Source organism: Cricetulus griseus, chromosome 7 (genome assembly GCF_003668045.3).
Source record: "Cricetulus griseus strain 17A/GY chromosome 7, alternate assembly CriGri-PICRH-1.0, whole genome shotgun sequence".
Lineage (NCBI taxonomy): Eukaryota > Metazoa > Chordata > Mammalia > Rodentia > Cricetidae > Cricetulus > Cricetulus griseus.
In genome coordinates this window covers 96,622,913-96,642,249 of record NC_048600.1, presented here as the reverse complement: position 1 = coordinate 96,642,249, position 19,337 = coordinate 96,622,913, and the positions used below count along the sequence as shown (strand labels likewise).

The 19,337-nt window shown below is 42.9% G+C and overlaps 1 protein-coding gene across 3 annotated transcripts in view; it reads right to left on the bottom strand.

Moving 5' to 3' along the window:
• Ap2b1 (adaptor related protein complex 2 subunit beta 1) overlaps positions 1-19,337 on the bottom strand; it is a 112,199-nt gene that overhangs the window by 7,106 nt on the left and 85,756 nt on the right. For all 3 annotated transcript variants that reach the window (XM_027426462.2, XM_027426464.2, XM_027426463.2), the window contains 3 exons: positions 9,883-9,967; positions 8,919-9,005; positions 1,343-1,497 (listed from right to left, as the gene is read on the bottom strand). In XM_027426462.2, the coding sequence (XP_027282263.1) occupies positions 1,343-1,497; positions 8,919-9,005; positions 9,883-9,967 (327 nt within the window). The remainder of the gene's footprint in view (positions 1-1,342; positions 1,498-8,918; positions 9,006-9,882; positions 9,968-19,337) is intronic.

Here is a 19,337-nt window from a genome sequence, read left to right as displayed (position 1 = left end):
TTTACATCAGCACCAGAGAGAGCTCAGGGCTTCGGGGACCAGTCTCTGCTCTTTAGCAAAGCAATGGTTTCTGCTGTACTAAGCCACCCCAGAACTTCTACTTTAGGTCAGTGGAATACTGGAAGAGGTTCCTCAAGATAAAGGGGAAACCTACAGACTGGAGAGTTCCCTTCAGGCTAAGGAAACTATGGTTAAGAATGATTAATTAGGCCAGGCAGTGCAGGCAGTGGTAGTGCAGGCCTTTAATCCCAGCACTTGGGAGGCAGAGGCAGGTGGATCTCTTTGAGCTTGAGGCCAGCCTGGTCTACAAAGATACACAGAGAAACACTGTCTCAAGCCTCCAACCCCCAAAAAAGAATGATTAACTTGTGACTTGTTCAACTCATGGCTTTGAGGTAGTAGTGTCTAGATGTGGACATTCTCAAGGCCAAGAACTCCAAAAGAAGGAAAGGTTCAGTTTAAGCCAGCTAGGAAATATTCTGCGTGCGTGTGTGCGTGCACAAGCATGTGTGCATGTGTCCCCATGTGCAGAAGTCAGAGGAGTGTGTTGGGCATCCTGTTCTATCCTTTCCATCACAGGCCTCTCCTTGAAACCGGAGCTCACCACTGTGTGTGTGTGTGTGTGTGTGTGTGTGTGTGTGTGTGTGTGTGTGTGTGTGTGTGTGTGTGTGTGTGTGTGTGTGTGTGTGTGTGTGTGTGTGTGTGTGTGTGTGTGTGTGTGTGTGTGTGAGCGCACATGGGGCTGGCTAGTAAGCAAGCTCCGGCGATCCTTTTGACTCCCTTTCCTGCAATGCTGGGTTTATAGCATGTGTGGTTAGGTCCAGCTTTTATGTGGGTACTGGGGATCTGAACCCAGGTCCTCATGTTTACCCAGCCAGCACCCTTACCCACTGAGCCACATCTTAGCTCCAGAAACATTCATTTTCTTTTCTTTCTGAGACAGGGTCTCACCTATGAAGCTCTGGCTGGCCTCAAACGCACAGCAATCTGCCGGCCTCTGATTACCAAGTGGTGGGATTAAAGGTGTGTTCCATGATGCACAGCTAGAAACACTTCCCTTAACAGTTTATTATAGCACCAAAATGATGCTGAAGAGGAAGCCTTGCTTTGTGTCAGGGAAGTGATGGTTTTGCAGAACTACTTTTTGTCAGATGCAAATGATCCACCCCAGCACCATATCTTCTGAATGTCAGAAGAGCCAACTAGGGACTCCTTTACTGAATGCTTGTTCTGGGTATCTCAGGTCAGAGGTACTTCCTCCAGATCTCCGTAGGGCACTAAGAAATAAATGTTCTTACCTTCTTACTCTAATCTATTCAACACATTCTGGGAAAGGCCTTACCGTATAATTGGGGTTTCCTGGTTGGATCCGTAGCTCGGCCAAAATCCAAATACCATTAGTGAGTTTCAGGGACTGGTACAGCATGTCTTGCCCTTCCACATTCCTCTTGGCAATAGTGTAAACATTGTTGTTCTGCAGCTTGCTGGAAACTGTGTCTAGAAATAGAGATCCAAAACTTAGAGACTTCTGTTAAGAGCTCAGACAGATGTATTTCCTTCTCTGATACTGTGCGCCATCACATATGCCTGCTTTCCCTGATGAATTCTATCATGCACACATTTGAGGGGGCTCCTCTAATACAGGCAGGCAAAATGAAGGGCCTGTCCGTCATATCAGACAGAAAACAGAATAAGGTGCATTAACATTGGCTTAAGACTTACCTAGCGAGAGTGCACAACAGATAGGCCTCAGGGTTTACTAAGACAAACTAAGTACTCATAGCAATTTCTCTTCTCATGGCTGTGACAACACTCCCTGGCCAAAGCGACATAAGAAAGGAAGGGTTTGTTTAGGCTCCCAGTTCATCATGGTGGGGAGTCAGAGCAGCAGGAGCCTGGGCAGCTAACCAACACTGCAGCCTCCCTTAGCAAAAGATGGATGAATGCTAGTGTTCTCTTGCTTTCCCCTTTCATTCAGTCCAGGACTCAATCCCAAGGAATGGTGCCACGGAGTTACCGTAGATCTTCCCACGTTAATTAATCAATCCAGATAATCTCCTACAGGCAAGCCCAGAGGCTAACCTAATTAAACAATTGCTCACAGGTGTATCTGGAGGCTTGCCTCCTAGGTGAGGCTAGATCCCAGCAAATCGACAACAGCAAGAATCACAATGGTAGATGGGTACAATGCTCTGGGTGTGTGGGAGTCCTCACAGACACTGTTATGTGGGTGTTACTGCACCCCAACTAGTGGGGTTACACTGACGATCAGATGTACACTTCCCAAGTCACCCTGAGCCTCTTGGGCCTCCGTTTCTCTTTTCAAGACAGATTTATTAAACCGGATACTTTTATTTTAAGCAGGCAAATTAATTCTGTAGATGCTAGAGAAAATCATGGGTTCAAAGAAACAAGGAAACAAAGTGATTTAGTAAAAGACACCGAGGAGGACTAAAGCTGTGTAAAATGACTGCTGTTAGGTCCTCAAATGCCAGGTGCCACAAGGGCCATGCCTCTGCACTCACCAGCTCAGGGCAACAACAGGTTGGTGTTTGTTCTTGTAACTACAGCATCAGAGAGACACAATGCTCTAGAAATAAAGGTCATTTCTCCATGTGAGATATTGTAGTCAGAGATAGATAAACTTTTAAGAGCAGACATGCCAGGTGTGGTAGCTCATGCCTTTATAATGTCAGCACTGGAGAGGCAGAGGCAGGAGGATCTCAGAGTTGGAGGCCAGGCTGGTCTACAGAGTGAGTTCCAGGACAGTCAGGGCTGCACAGGGAAACCTTGGGGAGGGAGGGAGAGAGGAAGGGAGGAAGGAGATAAACATGGCTTCTTTGTCAGCTGCTTATTATGTTAGCTTCAGATGAGAACTCAAATTACTCAGTCTGGTTCAGGAACTAAACTCACAAAAAGGTCTGCTATATTCCTGTGGTGTCTCTGGGAAGAGGAAGCATGGTGACCTTCTACCCCATCGAATGAGAAGATCTCAGTATAGGCGACCTCATGGGCTTTTCTCAAGCATCTGGACACAACAAGTACCCATTACCAGTACCTGTAAATGTGTATTTGGATTTTGTATTGATCAGGTGGTAGAGATGCTACAGGGTTAAAGCATCTGCTTAGGTGGAAGCTGCTTCTAGAGGAGCTTCTCACGGTGATGTCAGGTAGCACCAAGGCCTCATTCATTAGATATTTTTATCAGTTATTACTTAACTCTTTGCCTTTTATTTATAAAGTTTTCAGTAATATCAAAGAAAGGTAGTAACAACTTAAGAAATGGTTTTAGAGGCTGGAAAGAAGGCTCAGTAGGAAAGAACACTGGCTGTTCTGCCAGATGACCTGGATTCATCTCCAGGTCACAACTGTCTAGGACAGTAGTTTTCAACCTTCGTAATGTTGCAACCTTTTAATATAGCTCAAGTTGTGGTGACCCCCTACCATAAAATTCCCCCCCTCTCCCTCCCTCCCTCCCTCCCTCCCTCTCTCTCTCTCTCTCTCTCCTGCCTCCCTTTTCCTCTCTCAGTTTTTTGAGACAGGGTTTCTCTGTGTAGTACCAGCTGTCCTCCTGAACCAGCTCTGTAGACCAGGCTGGTCTCGAACTCACAGAGATCCACCTGTCTCTGCCTCCCAAGTGCTGGGATTAAAGGCGTGTGCCACCACCATCCCACTATTTATTTTGTTGCTACATCATAATTTTGATACTGTTATGAATTTTAATATAAATATCTGATATGCAGGATATATGATATGCCACCCAGAAAAGGGTCATTTGACTCCCAAAGGGGTGGTGACCCACATGTAACTGCTGGTCTAGGGAATCTGATGCTCTCTTCTGGCCTCTGAGGTACCAGGCATGCATGTGGTGCACAGACACACATGCAGGCAAAACACCCATACACATGAGAAAGAAAAGAAAGAAAGAAAGAAAGAAAGAAAGAAAGAAAGAAAGAAAGAAAGAAAGAAAGAAAGAAAGAAAGAAAGAAAAAGAAAGAAAAAGAAAGAAAGAAAGAAAGAAAGAAAGGGAGGGAAGGAGGGAGGAAGGGAGGGAGGGACTTTATCCCAGACAAAAGTCTATCTCAGGGCAGTTCTATGTAGCACGGCTGGAGGAGGGAGCCTCAATAAACTCTGCAATCATCTCATAGTCGGTGAGACAGCTCTTGCTGTCACTCTGGTTCCTAGGGTGAAGTGCTCTTGCAACTTGATGGGTTGCTAAGCAACATTTCCAGCTGGAGTTTGGATAATGCTTTTTGAAAGGACTGTCTTTAAAACACAGGGACTTGCTTTAAGTTGCAAAAGCTTTTCCTAACTTTCAAGGTGCCTGCCTATTTTCCAGAAAGGCAGGTGTTTTGTTGAATAGTCTTGTTGCATAGGTCTACATTCTTTTTATCCATGTATCGAGGCCCAGACTTCTTGTGATCTCACCATGTGTGTAACAGATGACAGAGAAGGAACGGGCCTCTGCTCATGCTGAATGGATGACTACACTGTGACTTCTATCAGAAGGCTGAATGGAAGGAGGGTTCTATATATAATAAAGTACTTATGCGTCAACTTTTACATTTTTATCTGTTCAATAATTAAACCTTATTATTAATATTTAAAGTGTGTGTGTGTGTGTGTGTTTGGGTTTTTTTTTGGGGGGGGCATTCATTATATACCCTGGGCTGTTTAAACCAGGCTGGCTTCCAGCTTGCAGTGATTGATCTGTCCCCGCCTCCCTAGTGCTGGGATTATAGATACAAGTCACCACATTCACCTAGTTTTAAGTTTAATTTTTGCAGTGTGACACACTGAACCCAGGGCCTTACATGTATCAGACAAGGAGCTACCACTGAAGTTTTAGGTTTGAGTTTGAGGATTTAAGGACTGAAGGATACTTACTCTGCTAAGTTTACCAATCAGAAGTGGCAAACGCTACCTAGGAGGCTGAGGCAGGAAAAGATGGAGTGAGAGCCAGATGTTAGGCAGCTTCCAGCCACACTGGAACAGACTTCTTAAAATATCACAGTTTGTTTTCTATACATGAACTACGGGCATAAAGAACAGAATCTGGACGTTGTGAGATTGTGAGAATGACAGTGTAATGTCAACTGCTTCAGTGTCTACAAATGATGCTAGCTCAGGCACAAGATACTGAGATCTGTCCCCAAGTAGGATAATGGTCAAATATGATTGTACTTGCTTTAAGATGTCATTTCTTCTCATCCATTTTCTTTGTGGAACTGGGTGTTTGGGCTCTTGAAAAATGTGGGTGTTGTCTTCCTTCTCTCAGCTCTCTTTAGTTAAAGTCACAATTTTGTCAACAATAATAGTAAAGAAGGAATACAAAATGGATGGTAGAAATCTGCATTTGGGACCTTTTGAGGCATTCATTAACAAGTTCAAAACTGCTCATCTGAAAAGGACATTGCAGAAAAAGACTGCTGAAAATGACTGGAAAAAAATCATTTGGGAGAAAAAAAAAACTCCAGTAAAGTGCCAACTAGGAAAGTTTCTGTTTTTGAAATGTTGCAAAGCATGGGAAAGCCACAATAAAACAGAAATCTAACTCATTCTCACTTAGTGCCCATGCCTAAAGAAATAGCTCTTTCTACACAGTGCCAGACAAGTGAAGATACATACCAGGTGTTTGAGCTTTCTTGAGTATAGTAAACAAACAACAGGCTTGCAAAACTGCTTGCCACAAGTACCCCTTTTTAGATACGGAGGGAAATGCATCTACCTCTTGTATACTTAAGGTAATGTTTCAAGATATGTAACAACCCCAAAGGTAGGTAAAAGGTAAAATATGACTGGGCAGTGGGGGCACACGCCTTTAATCCCAGCACTCAGGAGGCAGAGGCAGGTGGATCTCTGAGTTTGGGGCCAGCCTGATCTATAGACAGTGAGATTCTGTTTTAAAATAAAAAAGAAAGAAAGAAAAGAAAGAGAAAAAGGAAAATAAGACACCTGTAGAAATGTTTGCTGTTGGGAAATAGGGGGCTTGTCCGTTGGTGCCTTTTTAACCTAAAATTTTCTAGTATTTACAACAAATAGCAATACCATCACCACCCACACCACAGACATCTTTATTAAGGTCTGATTAAGACTTGCAGAGGGTTTCTTTCTTCTCTGGAAATGGATCAGGAACAGCAAAGCTCACTGCTAAGTTGGTGAGTCCTTCAAGGCTGTGACTTCCTGTAGCCCAGAGTGTTCTTTCCATCTGTCAAATGTCTTCGCCAGCACAGAAGGTCTATTTTAAGTGTTGGTGCTATTGTGATTAGGGAAGATCAGCTGGAAAGGATGGTATTTTTAGCTCTCAGCTAGACACAGGGTGTTGAATCAGAAAGCACCAAACCTGCAAAGGCTCCTGTTAATAGAGTCCTCACGACTGGGAGGAAATGTAAAGGCCAAGGCATTCCATACCTCAGGAGGGATTAGCTGAAGAAAGTGGTCTTGCAAGATTAGCAGTGATTCAGCATGGGAAATGGCCTTGGACAGCTGAAGACAAACTGGCTGTTTTTCTTTATGCTCCATGTGCCCCCACTGCCACAATGTATGCCACAGCATTTGGAACACATACACAGGAGGAACTGGCGTGAGGCCATGGTGGTTTTCAAAACAGTCTGCAGTGAGGACTACATCAGAGGAAATGGCCTCCCTGAGAAAAGGGTCACTTGGCTTTGGTGCAGTATGTATTCTTTTCTTTCTAGTATTTTGGCAGGACGGACTATTTTTCCATGCAAGTACATGTTTTTCACACAAGACCCCTAAAACCAAAACTGCTTCCCAATTACGCTAGTTATTTCCTACTCTCTATAGGGAAGGAACAGTGGCGTTCCATCAGATGTTAGCAGCAAGCACTTGTGATCTGTAGTTCTACAAGCAAATACATTTGCTTACCACTGGGTCAGATAGGTTGTTCTAATGTAGGACTTATCAGAGCTTTCAGTGTGTGAATACACAGGCATGCCATATGTTGCATTTCCTAACTTTAATCACTACAGGAAAACTTCCCCACCTTTTATTAAGGAACAGGTGTTCCCAGGTATACACTGTTGGACCAGCTGCCATAGGATGGTGGTTAACCCACAGCCAAGTCTCTGTTGTATGGAGTGCAGAGGCTGGTTCTCAAGGGGCACACTCTGGATTTTGCCAGCAGCACCATGGATTCTACAGCCAAGGCTTCCTACTTCCTGAGAAACAGTTCCTTCTGTGGAGAGCTGTGCTCACCAAATATGGTTCACTGTAACTGACCCGTGAACTTCAGCCAGCCACTTAAAAACCCACAAAAGGAAACGGTGACAGTCTTTCCTCACACACTCTCCTGGAGCAGAGGAAATGTGAGGTAACCAACCCTTTACACGGCCAGCTCTGTCTGAAGTGTCTACGTTCAAAGGGTGCCAGGCAGTCTTTTATGTCTGAAGCTTCAAGCAGGCATTTAGCCTCCAGAATGTCTTGGCGGCCCAACTGGATCAGCCCTTTTGAGATCCAGCATAGGAAGATGCTGATAATATTTGGATTTCAAAAGCCCTACATATAAAGATCTGTCTGAACACAGAAGAAAAATACAATGCAGAGACCCAAAAACTTAAAATTAAAAACAGAAAGTTGGAATGACGAAGCAGTGGGAGCTTTTTTGTCCTTCTGTACTGCATATTGTCTCTGTTCTCAGCACTTTGCTCCAACTGCAAGGGAGAATGGCAGTAAGCTGAAAATCGTTAAGGAGGACCACCACTGAACAGAGGAGGATGCGAGGGTAAATGAGGAAGGTGGTGAGGGGAAGGAGGGGAAGAAAGGCTGCTACAAAAGCCAGCATTCTGAAAGCAAACATTCCAGTGAAACAAAGCCCTAGGGATGGACAGCCGCTGCTGTCTCTCCTTTTGTATTTTACTACAGCAACAAAATTAACTACGAAAGGGTTTAGGGATTAATGGTGGCTTAAAAGGTTATTATTGTTATATGAAAGTTGACAAAAGGGAGAACAGTAAAGGTTACCAGCTAGGCTTTAATCAACTGGTGATACAAGCTTTATTTATAAATAGAATTCCAAATGCAGGCTCTCAGATCCTTTCCTCCAATGCCAAACACTGATCTGAGAGATGACATAGTCTTTCAATCCAGAAGAGGGTGGCTATCGTCAAGTACCACTTTAATTACTGGATGCTGAGGATATTTAAGTAACATGATTGACATTTACTTCTGCTACTGAAGGACTAGTATAGTACATGGGATAGTTATATGGTTCATGGTTTGTTTCTTTCATATTTTTCAACATTTTGCAGTGCTGAGAACAAATCTGGGGTCTTGCAAATGTTAGGGCTAGGTTCTATCTTTTAAATCTTGTAGCTTGTAGGTAACTTAGTGTCTTAAATCTTGGAATTCATAATATCCAGTTTTGTTGTTGTTCTTTTCTTTTCTTTCTTTCTTTCTTTCTTTCTTTCTTTCTTTCTTTCTTTCTTTCTTTCTTTCTTTCTTTCTTTCTTTTTTGAAAGAGAGAGAGAAGATCTCACTGGCTGGCTTGGGACTCACTATGTACACATCCAGGCTGGCTTTGAATTCCTGAGATCTGCCAGCCACTGACTTAAGTGGTGCTGGAATTAAAAACATGCACCACCATGCCTGGGCATATTGCTTGTGTGTATGTGCTGTGAGTGTGTTTTTTAAAAAGAGATGGGCTCATTAGCTAGACCAAACTGGCCTGGAATTTGTAATCCTCTTGCCTCGGCCTCCTGAGTTTCTGGATTACAGATGTGTGCCACCATGTCTGAGTAACATGCCAAGTATTCAAGAGTGATTTGCAAAGTAATGTATTTAACATGTAATCCACTAGAATTATGTTAAATTTGGAAAGAAGTGAGGACAAGAAAGAAAAGTTTTAAACATTTAATTTGACTTAATAATATGAAAATGAATCAAGAATTATTACTTACCAGCATTTAAATGACACTCCTTAATCTGAAACTGAAGTTCATTTTCATTGGGAATATCCTTCCATGTCGCAAGGAAGACCTGGCGCTCTGTATGGCGAAGGGGAGAAGAGTGGGTATGTCAGTATTCTGTTTCTTGATGTTTCCACCAGCTTTCCTTTGGCATTCTAGGAGCAGGCTAGGATCGGAGTGAAGTTATTGATTTGCAATGGTGCTGTACACTAGGCCCTTACTGACTGAACTAATAGACACTGGAAAAAAATTGGCATTTAAGAGTTTAGTTTGGGCTCTTTGTATTCCTACTTGGGTGACTTTGGGCACATCTCGTGACCTTTCTTTTTTTCCAGACAGGATTTCTGTGTGCAGCCCTGGCTGTCCTGGAACTCCGAGATCCACCTGCCTCTGTATCTGAGTGCTGGGATTAACAGGGTACCTCACTACACTACACCTGGTTGGGAGTAGTGGTTTCTTAAGTAAGGAAAGGGAAAAGCCAATAGCTACCTTGGGGTAAGAAAGAAGACTAATCGGTTTATTACAAATTACTGAATTCTTACCTTAGTATGAACTCTGTCCAGTAGTGCTAAATTTACATACTATCTCACTAATTCATTAAAAAAAAAAAAAAGACTTCCATTTTGCAAAGGTAGAAAACAAAACAGAGAGACCAAACATCTTGCCCACAATCACACAGATAATAACTGGCAAAGACCGAGTTCACAGCTGTCCCCCAACCCTCTCACCTGTGTGTGGGGTGGCTGGGTCAGGCAAGTAAGTGGCTCTGGGATTTGGGATGGCAGAGTAAAAACAGTGACTGACAGATGACCAATGACCAATTATTTATTGGGGCCTTAGAATATCCTAAACCCATTTTAAAATTTCAAAATGGTTGTACTTCTAGGGCTATGTTATGCCTACCATTCAGACGATGGCCAAAGGTATATTTAGCAGGACAGGAGGACACACTTACCCATTTTGCCATCTTCTACAAAAAGCACATTGAGTGGGATGAGGCAGCTGAAGTAGAAGACATCAATATTGTTTTTAACAGCCACCTGGCAGGAAAGCAAAATGGAAAAATTGGGATATCAATAAGGAGCCAGGTAGTAGGAGGAGAACAGGTGTGTGTGTGTGTGTCTAGAAATCTACTTCCTATTTCAGTCAGTGCAGGCCGCCCGATCAACACACACCAGGCCATCGCTGCGATGCGAAGCACATCTGTCCTCACTCACTGACACCTAACTGTGACCACCTGCTGTAAGCAATTTTTCTTCAGGAGGACTGACTGTTTATGGAGGACCCTCTAGACCAGTGGATCTCAAGCTATGGGGCACAACCCCTCTGAGGATCAAACGACCTTTTCACAGGGACTGCATATCAGATATCCTGTGTATCAGATATTTACATTATAACTCACAGCAGTACCAAAATTACAGTTTTGAAGTAGCAATGAAGTAATTTTATGGTTGGGGCTCACTACAACGTGAAGAATTGAGGTGAAGGGTCACAGCATTAGGGAGGTTGAGAACCATTCTAGACAAAAAATAATCTCTGAAATTTTGTCTTTTCAACTTAAAAAAATTACTTTAAAATTCTGAGTGCTTCTATGTGTACATGGATACTATGATGAATGTGCAGAGGTCAGAGGGCAACTTCTGGGTACCAATACTCAAAAACACTACCTCCTTTGACACAGAGTCTTCCATTGGCCAAGAGCTCACCAATTAGGCCAGGCTGGCCTGTCAATGAACCCCCCGGGGATCCTCCTGTCTCTGCCTTTGCCTTTCAAAGTACAACACCTTGAGTGTCTATATAGGTTCTGAGGATGGGAATTCAGTCCTCCTCCTAAACCATCCTCCAGCCCTCTTTCCCCAGTGATATTTCTATTCTTCTTTATAACTATTCTAAACAAAGTAGGTATTGTTTCTTTCTTGTTTTATAGATAAGGAAACTAAAGAAAGGAAAAGGGACAACTCTAGTCCGGTCATAAAGACCGTACCAGAATTCAAACTCAAACTTGTCTGATTTTCAATTCAGTCTTGTTTTTTCCTCCACAAAAACTAGATGCCACAGTGCCTCTTAACTTTTCCAAGAGATGGGTTTGATAAGACCTATTTCTCAGGTTCTTTGGTAAAGAAAGAATATTATGTTCAAGCACTGGTAGTTTGACGGTTAGAAGGAAAAGCTTTTAAGCAAAGAAGTGAGTTTCTTCTTACAAACTTCTGGACTATGGTCTTACCCCTGGTGTGCGCATGCTGTTTTAAATAAGCTACTGCAGGCACTTTTATTTGGGGCCCACCACTAGTGTGTGCACAGGGTACAGGCTGACTCCTGCCTGCAGCAGGTTCTGGAGCATTTGTGAGGTGGGGAGAGACAGGAGCTGCTCCAAGACACCATCTCCCATGGCTTGTTGCCACCAGTGACTTCCTCCCTGTGCTCCCAGCACTGTAGAAAATTTTCCTCTGGGTAAGTTATATGATCACTAACCAAGCCTGTTTCTTTCTCACTTTGCTCTTAAAAAGTAAAAGAAATTGGTGGTAGTAGCTCACACTTATAATCCCTACACCCAGGAGGCTGATGCAGAAGGACTGCTATAAGTTCAAGCCAGCCTATGTTACAAAGACCCTGTCTTAAAAAAAAAAAACAAACAAAATCAAATATACACAACCCCCCCAAAACAAAAATCAAAATGAAACAGGCAAAAGACTAATAAGACAAAAAATAAAAAATCCCCAGAAAACAAAACAAGCCAAAACAAAGCAAAATGAAACAAAAAGCCCACAAAAAACATCAGACTTGTTTATATGCCCTCTGAGTACTCCTGTGCTTCGGTCTGCCCTACAGTGTGGCTGACATATCCAATGATACACAATTGAAGAAAACTGATTTTTCCCTTTGTAGATACATTGTAGTTAGAATGGAACTCCGCACCCACTTTCTCCCGAGTGGTAGGACCCTATTTGGCTTGAATCTGTGCAGGTCTTGTTCATTATATTACAGTCTCTGTGAGTTCTTACGTACATCAGTCCTACTGTGTTTGGAAAACACTGTTTACTGTTTCCTTGGACTCATCCATTACCTTCGGATCCCTGATCCTTTATTATTATTATTATTATTATTATTATTATTATTATTATTATTTTATTGTTGTTTTCGAGACAGGATCTCTCTGTGCAGCTTTGGAGCCTGTCCTGGAACTCGTTCTGTAGATCAGGCTGGCCTCGAGCTCACAGAGATCCACCTGCCTCTGCCTCCTGAGTGCTGGGATTAAAGCCCGGCTTGGATCCCTAGTCCTTGGGGCGGGGGGGGTGGGGGGGGGGTGGGGGGGTGGGGGGTGGAGGAGTGGTGGTGATGGAGACATCCCATTTAAGACTGAGTGTTCTGCAGTCTTTCTCTCTGCACATTGTCTAGTTGTGGGTCTCTGTGGTAATTCCCATCTATTTCAAGAAGCTTCTCTGATGTGGGCTGACTGAGGCAGTGACCCATCCACCCTCCCCCTTTTCTACCTGAACTACACAGCCGTGTCGTCACCAAAACCCGGACTAAGTATGTGACTGAAGAAAGTCCTTTCTGAAACTGTAGTCATTACCATTTCTTACCAACTCATCGTTCTGAACTTAACTAGCTCCGTGGCTTCCTCCTCCATCATTACCTGGGTCTGCCTCCTAGACAGATCTCTCTGATCTCTCAGAATTTCTTCAATTGCTTTCTTAGTAAGCTGTGCTTCTAACTTTCCAATTCCCAAGCATAGAAGCTCCTGACCTACACCACCCATCCCAATTCTCAGAGACTGAGCCTGGTAGGGTAAGCAGGGTAATTAATGTCAGCAAAGAGATGTGGGGTCTCTGTGGTGCACTGAAGCACTACCTTCAGAGATTTACAGTTGTGGGCCTCTGGGAGAGGGCTATGTTCAAGTTCACCTGATTCTCAGCAAAACAATTACAGAAAAGGAAACTCTTCCCTCAAATTAGGGCCTCAATAACCCAATCACAAAAAGACAAACATGATATGTACTTACTCATATATGGATTTTAGACATAGAGTAAAGGATTACCAGCCTACAATCCATACTACCAGAGAAGCTAGTAAACAAGGAAGACCCTAAGAGAGACATACTTGGTCCCCTGGAGAAGGGAAAAGGGTCAAGATCCCCTGAGTAAATTGAGAGCACAGGAAGAGGGGTGAGGGAGCTATGAGAATGAGAAGGGAAGAAGAGGAAGGATGCAGAGGACATGAGGGAGCAGAAAGGTTGAGTCAGGGAAAGAATAGAAGAAAGGATATGTGATAGGTAGGGTTTTAGTTGGGGGAGTGGTAGGAAAAGATGGGAGGGAGAAGGGAACTGGGATTGTCATGTAAAACAATCTTGTTTCTAATTCAAATAAAAAAAAATCTGAAAAAAAAAAATTAGGGCCTCAAGAAGATCTCAAGACAGTGCCTGGCTCTGTAAAGGGCATTTGCAAGTGAAACTGGGGAAGTGGAGCCGGCTGGTCACACGCGGGTTCCATGAATACTAATGACTATTATTACAATCATCCTTGAATATAAAGTAGTCAGATCTCACAATGTGCCAGTTTAAAGATTTATGGGTGCTCACTATACTCCAAGCACTTGTGATAACACTAAAAATAGAGAAAATATAACACTTATCTCCCCAGGGGATAGGGGTTATTCACCAAAGGCTTCTATCAGAACCATCTTGACAGGTTTTTTACAATGGACACTAGGGGTCCACTCTATATGAGAATGACTACCTCTGCCTCTGGAAATGGCATCTAGAAAGACCACTAATTTACAGCAGCGCTCTCTAAGAAGGCTGAGTGAGTTCACAAATGTCTGTCCTGAGATTGCTATTCCAATCACAGCCTGACAGCAATGCAAGACCATGGATGTTCCTCGAAGGTCAGTAGGCTAAACCAATTGCTTACTGTCTGGACCTCATAAGCACATGGAAGCCAGCAGCCCTCTGCCCCTCTGACACACATCACAAGGTTCTCATCTTCCCGAAGACTGCCCCAAACGTCTGCTCTAGACTAATTCTGTAAGGCAGATACTCTAATCAAAGGCAGCAGACAAATGCTGGCGGGGTCTGGGGATTCAGAACAACAGATTTAAATTCTGCTTGCTGTGTGACTTTGGGCAAATAGTATTCAAATTAATTTCCTGTCCACAAGAAGATCAGAAGCATATATATATTCACAGGGCTGTCATAAATGAGCTCATATTTGTTAAGCACACAGAACGCTGTCTAGCTCAAGTACGATGGTGAATGCATGGCAATAAAAACCACCTTCATTATCTCTATCTCCTGGTTTGATTTTTTTATTGAGTTTTTTTTTTATAATTAAGGACAACCATATTGGATTATCCAAGATTTTATTATTACTACTATGCTACATAGGGATCAGAGTTTCAAAAAACGTACTGGCAAACTGTTTGCTTAAGCTAACTAAGATTCTACTGTGGCTTGGTGAGAAACAATCTTTTAGGAGCAACTGTACAGGTTACTTGCTGGGAAAACATTTTTAATCTCTTTCATGTTAGCTTTCAAAAATCTGTATTTTGCAGTTTTCAAACTTTTACCACTGGGTTGAACTGCCCACATTTCAGGAACCAATGCTCCCATAGATTCACCTCTTGTCCACCTTTCTGGGCTATTTCCTTCACTTCAACCATATCCAAATTACTTCTTGTTCCCCAATATGGAAACTCACAGCTCTGCATTTTCCACATGCTGTTCTTTCTGCCTGATACATTTTGTTCCTCAAGTTTTGTCTAACTTATCTCAGTTCAGTCTTAAACTTTCAGAAGTTCTAAGCCCCCTCACAGTGTCCAGTGTACACACTACTATTACAGTGCAGAACATGCTTATTTACATAGGGCCACTGTCACATTTAGCTGACAGTGCAGGGGCATCTCACTCATACTGCCTGGCTCAATCAATATTTGTTGGGTGCAGTTAAAGGAAGGTCATTACTCAAATGGACCGACACACTGTTTTGTTCACTTGTTTCCCTCCTTTACAATTCATGTATATATGTAACAAAAACACCAGTAAAATCTCAGAACACAGACTCTCAATGAGGTTCAGGGTTGGGGATGAGATGATGGTGGTGGCTCTTTCAGTTTGAAATCAGAGCCTAAATATTATCTAGCACTTTTAGGTAGTAGACTGTACCCTAAAGAATGCTAGATACTCCAGGAGGTGGTGGCACACACCTTTAGTCCCAGCACTTGGGAGGAAGAGGAAGGCAGATCTCTGTGAGTCCAAGGCCAGCCTGGTCTACAGGACAGCCAGGGCTGTTACACAGAGAAAGCCTGCCTCAAAAAACCAGAAAGAGAATGCAAGATACTAGCCAGGCATGCTGGTACACATCTTTAATCCCTAGGATTAAAGCACCTAGGAGGCAAAGGCAGAAAGATCTCTGTGAATCTGAGATCAGCCTGGTCTACAGAGTGAATTCCAAGCCAGCCAAGTACATACAGTGAGCCCCTGTCTGAAAAACAAAACAAAACAAAACAAAACACCAAAAAACAAAAAACAAAACCAAACAAACAAAAAAGCAAGCTGGATGCTCCATGGATATGCCAACCATCCTGAGTAGGAAAAGAACCTGTCCCCCTCTTGGATATAATCCCATGTGTATGGGTGTTTCACCTGCATGCCTGCAGAAGTCAGAAGAGGGAGTTGGACTGCCTGTAACTTGAGTTACAAATGGCTGTGAGTCACCATGTGGGTGCTGGAAACTAGACCCCGGGTCCTTTCCAAAAGCAACAAATACTCTTAACTGATGAGCCTTCTCCCAGAACCTATCTTCTCGTTTTTTCCATCTCCCACTTCCTTTTCTTTAGGAAGCTAGATGTTGAATCTAGGGCCTTCAAAATGCTAGGCAAGTGTTCTAAGACTGAGCTACTGACCGGGCCTTCATTGTTTTAAAGACAGAATCTTGCTGTGTGGCTCAGGCTAGGCCGGAACTCCTGATCCCCCTACCTCTGCCTCCTGGAGAGACAGGCAGAAACCATTACAACTAGAAAAACAAAAACGTTTTTATAAGATAATGGTTCTAATTATGTAGCCCAGGTTAGGCTGGAGCTTCCTCTGTCCTCTCACCTCTGCTTCCCAAGTGCTGGGATCACTATTAAGCCCACCTTCCTGCTATCATTGTTTTTAAGGATAATTTAAACTATTACATAAGTGTGTCTGTGTGTGGTTTTGTGCTCATTTGTGTGGGTGCTCATGGTGGCCAGAAGCATTGATTCCCTAGAACTGGAGTTACAGGAGGGAGCCACCTGACGTGGGCTGGGAATCAAACTTGGGTCTTCTGGAAGAGCAGACTGCACTCCTCACCACTGAGTTCTCTCCAGCTCCGGCTATTTCAAACTCAATAAATGGAACAGAGAGAACTTTTAGCATCTTCCTATTTCTGCACTTGTCTCCACTCATCTGCCTGCAACTCCCCTTCACAACATTTAGCGCCCCCCCCCCAGTTTATTCTCAATATGGTAGCCAGAGAATTTTAAAATGTAGGTCGGCTGGCAAGCACTTCTTTGCTCAAACTTTCAATGGCTTTCCATCTCATTCAGAATGCTACTGCCTGTAATCTGGTCCTGTGATTTACCCTGTGAGGCTCTCTCTTGCAATTCCAGATACACAGCCTGTTCTTTGCACACAGCTCACATCTTCCAACTTTGTGCTTTTGCACTTGCTGTTTCTTCTGTGGAATATTCTTCCCCCTGACATCTGCATGGTTTACTGCTTCCACAGGGCTCTGTGTTAATCACAGTTGATCTGCTCAGGTAGGTGGACCCTGTATTATGATGATAGCATATCATCCCCCTCCAATCCCAAAAGCCACACCTAGATCCTTGTTTTGGCCTATTTTTTCATTGTCTGCTTTCCTATCCCTCATGCCTTTCACTTTTTCAACATTTATTTGTTGGCTCGATTGTACCCTTCAAAGTAAAACATGAATTATATGAAGGAATTTTTGTCTTTTGTTTACTATGGGGCTCTCAGTACACACATGAGCATAGGTGCTAAATAAGAATAATTATAAGACCAAGCAATGCTGGGACATGCCTTTAATCCCAGCACTTAGGAGGGAGAAGCAGGTAGATCTCTGTGAGTGAGGTTACCCTGGTCTATACAGCAAGTTCCAGGACTGTTACACAGAGAAACTCTGTCTTGAAAAACAAACATATATCAGTCAGGCATGGAGCATGCCTGTAATCGCAGTCCCCAAGGGGTGGGAGCAGGATGATCACAGGCAGGCCAGTTTGGGCTACATAGCAAGGCCATGCCTTAAACACACACACACACACACACACACACACACACACACACACACACACACACACACACAAAGAAGCAAAACAGAGAATAACACTGTGCAGCACATAAACAGTAATATTTAATCTCCATTTCACCTGTGTAAATGCACATGATATAAAATATATTTCTTACTATAAACTGCAGTTAAAAGGAACATAAAACTCATAATATTCATGTTCCCCCCCCAAAAAAAAATGGCTCAGTGAGCAAAAGAACAGAATGCCCATTTCAGCTATTGCTTCAAGACTGCCCAAAGCAGGCCACAGATGGTATAAGGAGAGGTTTGCCTTCCTCTGACATATATACAAATATGTAACATGTGACCATAACAGTATGAACCTACTCCCTTCTCAGGGACATCAACAGGAAAAACAAATAGAAATGATTATTATAAGGCACACTGGAACACAAAAGTGAGCTAAAAATGCCTAATAACCATAATAATGTTTTTTAAAGGTACTTTCAGGGGCTGCTGGGGAAAGAGTAGCCTGTCAGCTTCAGCCTGCACCCAGCAATTACGTTCTTTCCATAGTGTGGAGGCCTGCGGCAGTAGCTGCAGCTCTTTATGGTGGCACAGCTGGAGACTTTGAGCAGCCTAAATTAATATTCTAACTGTGTTCCAGTGCATTTAAAAGTACTATAAAAAGGTCTGACATGAACTCAGCCTGAACTCTGGCAAACAAGGCCTTTTACGACACCTCTCACCACAGGTAGCCAAGGAGGCACCACCACAACAGAAACCAGTGGAGATGTACACGGCTCACCTTTGAGATTCTCTCATTTACTCTTCATGACGTCACATGTGACCTTTCCAAGTCTCTGAAGAATATTTTTTCTTTTTATTCCTTTTCTCCATTTAGCTTTTGGAAAGATTATTTGCAGACTGGTCCAAGTTAGGACCAAGCAGTGACGCCAACCATCTCCAGTTCTCTGAGGAATGATGATTCAGACGTGTTTTCAAAGTACCACACAACCTATTCAACAGATCCTAGGGGAATGGCTCTGAGTGACAGTGTTTTAATGGCACAGATTTCTAAGTGTGACATCTGTCATCTGAGACTCAAGCAAAAATGGCCTTTTTGGTTAGCTGCACAAGTTCAACTGACCCATAACTTTCTTCTCCCTAGTCAATGCCGAAACTGTCTTGTACCTTAAGTTCAAATGTTGTCTTCCATTTCAAAGCCTGTTGATCAATTAATTACGGGGGAATCCTCAGAGAATCCTGAAAAAGCAGAGCTATCTACAATAGCTGACAGTATCTGATCAAAATGTAGCAGAAATACTCATGATTCTCACAGAAAAGGTCAATGTATTTTCTGTCACATGCTAACTAATCTTTAATGCAATGATGAGTTGCAAATAAGCCTCTTCCTGTATTTTCTTTGACCATCTACTAGGTCAGGATTCATGTCAGCTGAGTAGTCAGCGTTCAGCCGGTACCAATTTGCTGGGTAGCCTAGCTAAAGGCTACACTTGCTGATTCTTGGGAGATGCTGGGTATTATTCACTGTCAAGAGGATGGAGAATGGGAACCCTTTGTAGGCAAAGTATGTCAGCTTCCTCTCCTGATAGGCACAGTGCTCTAGGTCCCTAGGGGAAAGCCCCCGTAGGCAACAGCATGCACTTTAGCACTTGCAGTTCTGACAGAAATGGAAGCTTGAACAGAACCACCCCCCATGACTCCTAAAAACTCAAAATCCTCAAGTAGGACAAATTACTACTGATATTTAAAAATACAACAAATTCCTAGAAGCCAATCACTTTTGTAGGTCCTGTTTTAAGAGAAGGTAAAACAGAACCGTGATTCATGTAGTCCTCATTCTGCCATGAGAGCTACTTAATCTATTCTCAAAAACACTCTCAAGTCATTTAGAGAATATATAGAGATTAAATTCCAAAATACCAAAGAGTAGATTAAGGTTGTAAAGTAGATAGATAGACACAGGTTTCAAAACGAGACTTAACTGTCAGAATTCTGATTTGGGCAAAAACACACAAGAATGAATTCAAGGCCATCTATGAAAGAAGCCCAAAGCACAGCAGTCATTAGGACTACTGATCTTAAATTTTTACTGATGTGTATATATACATGAATA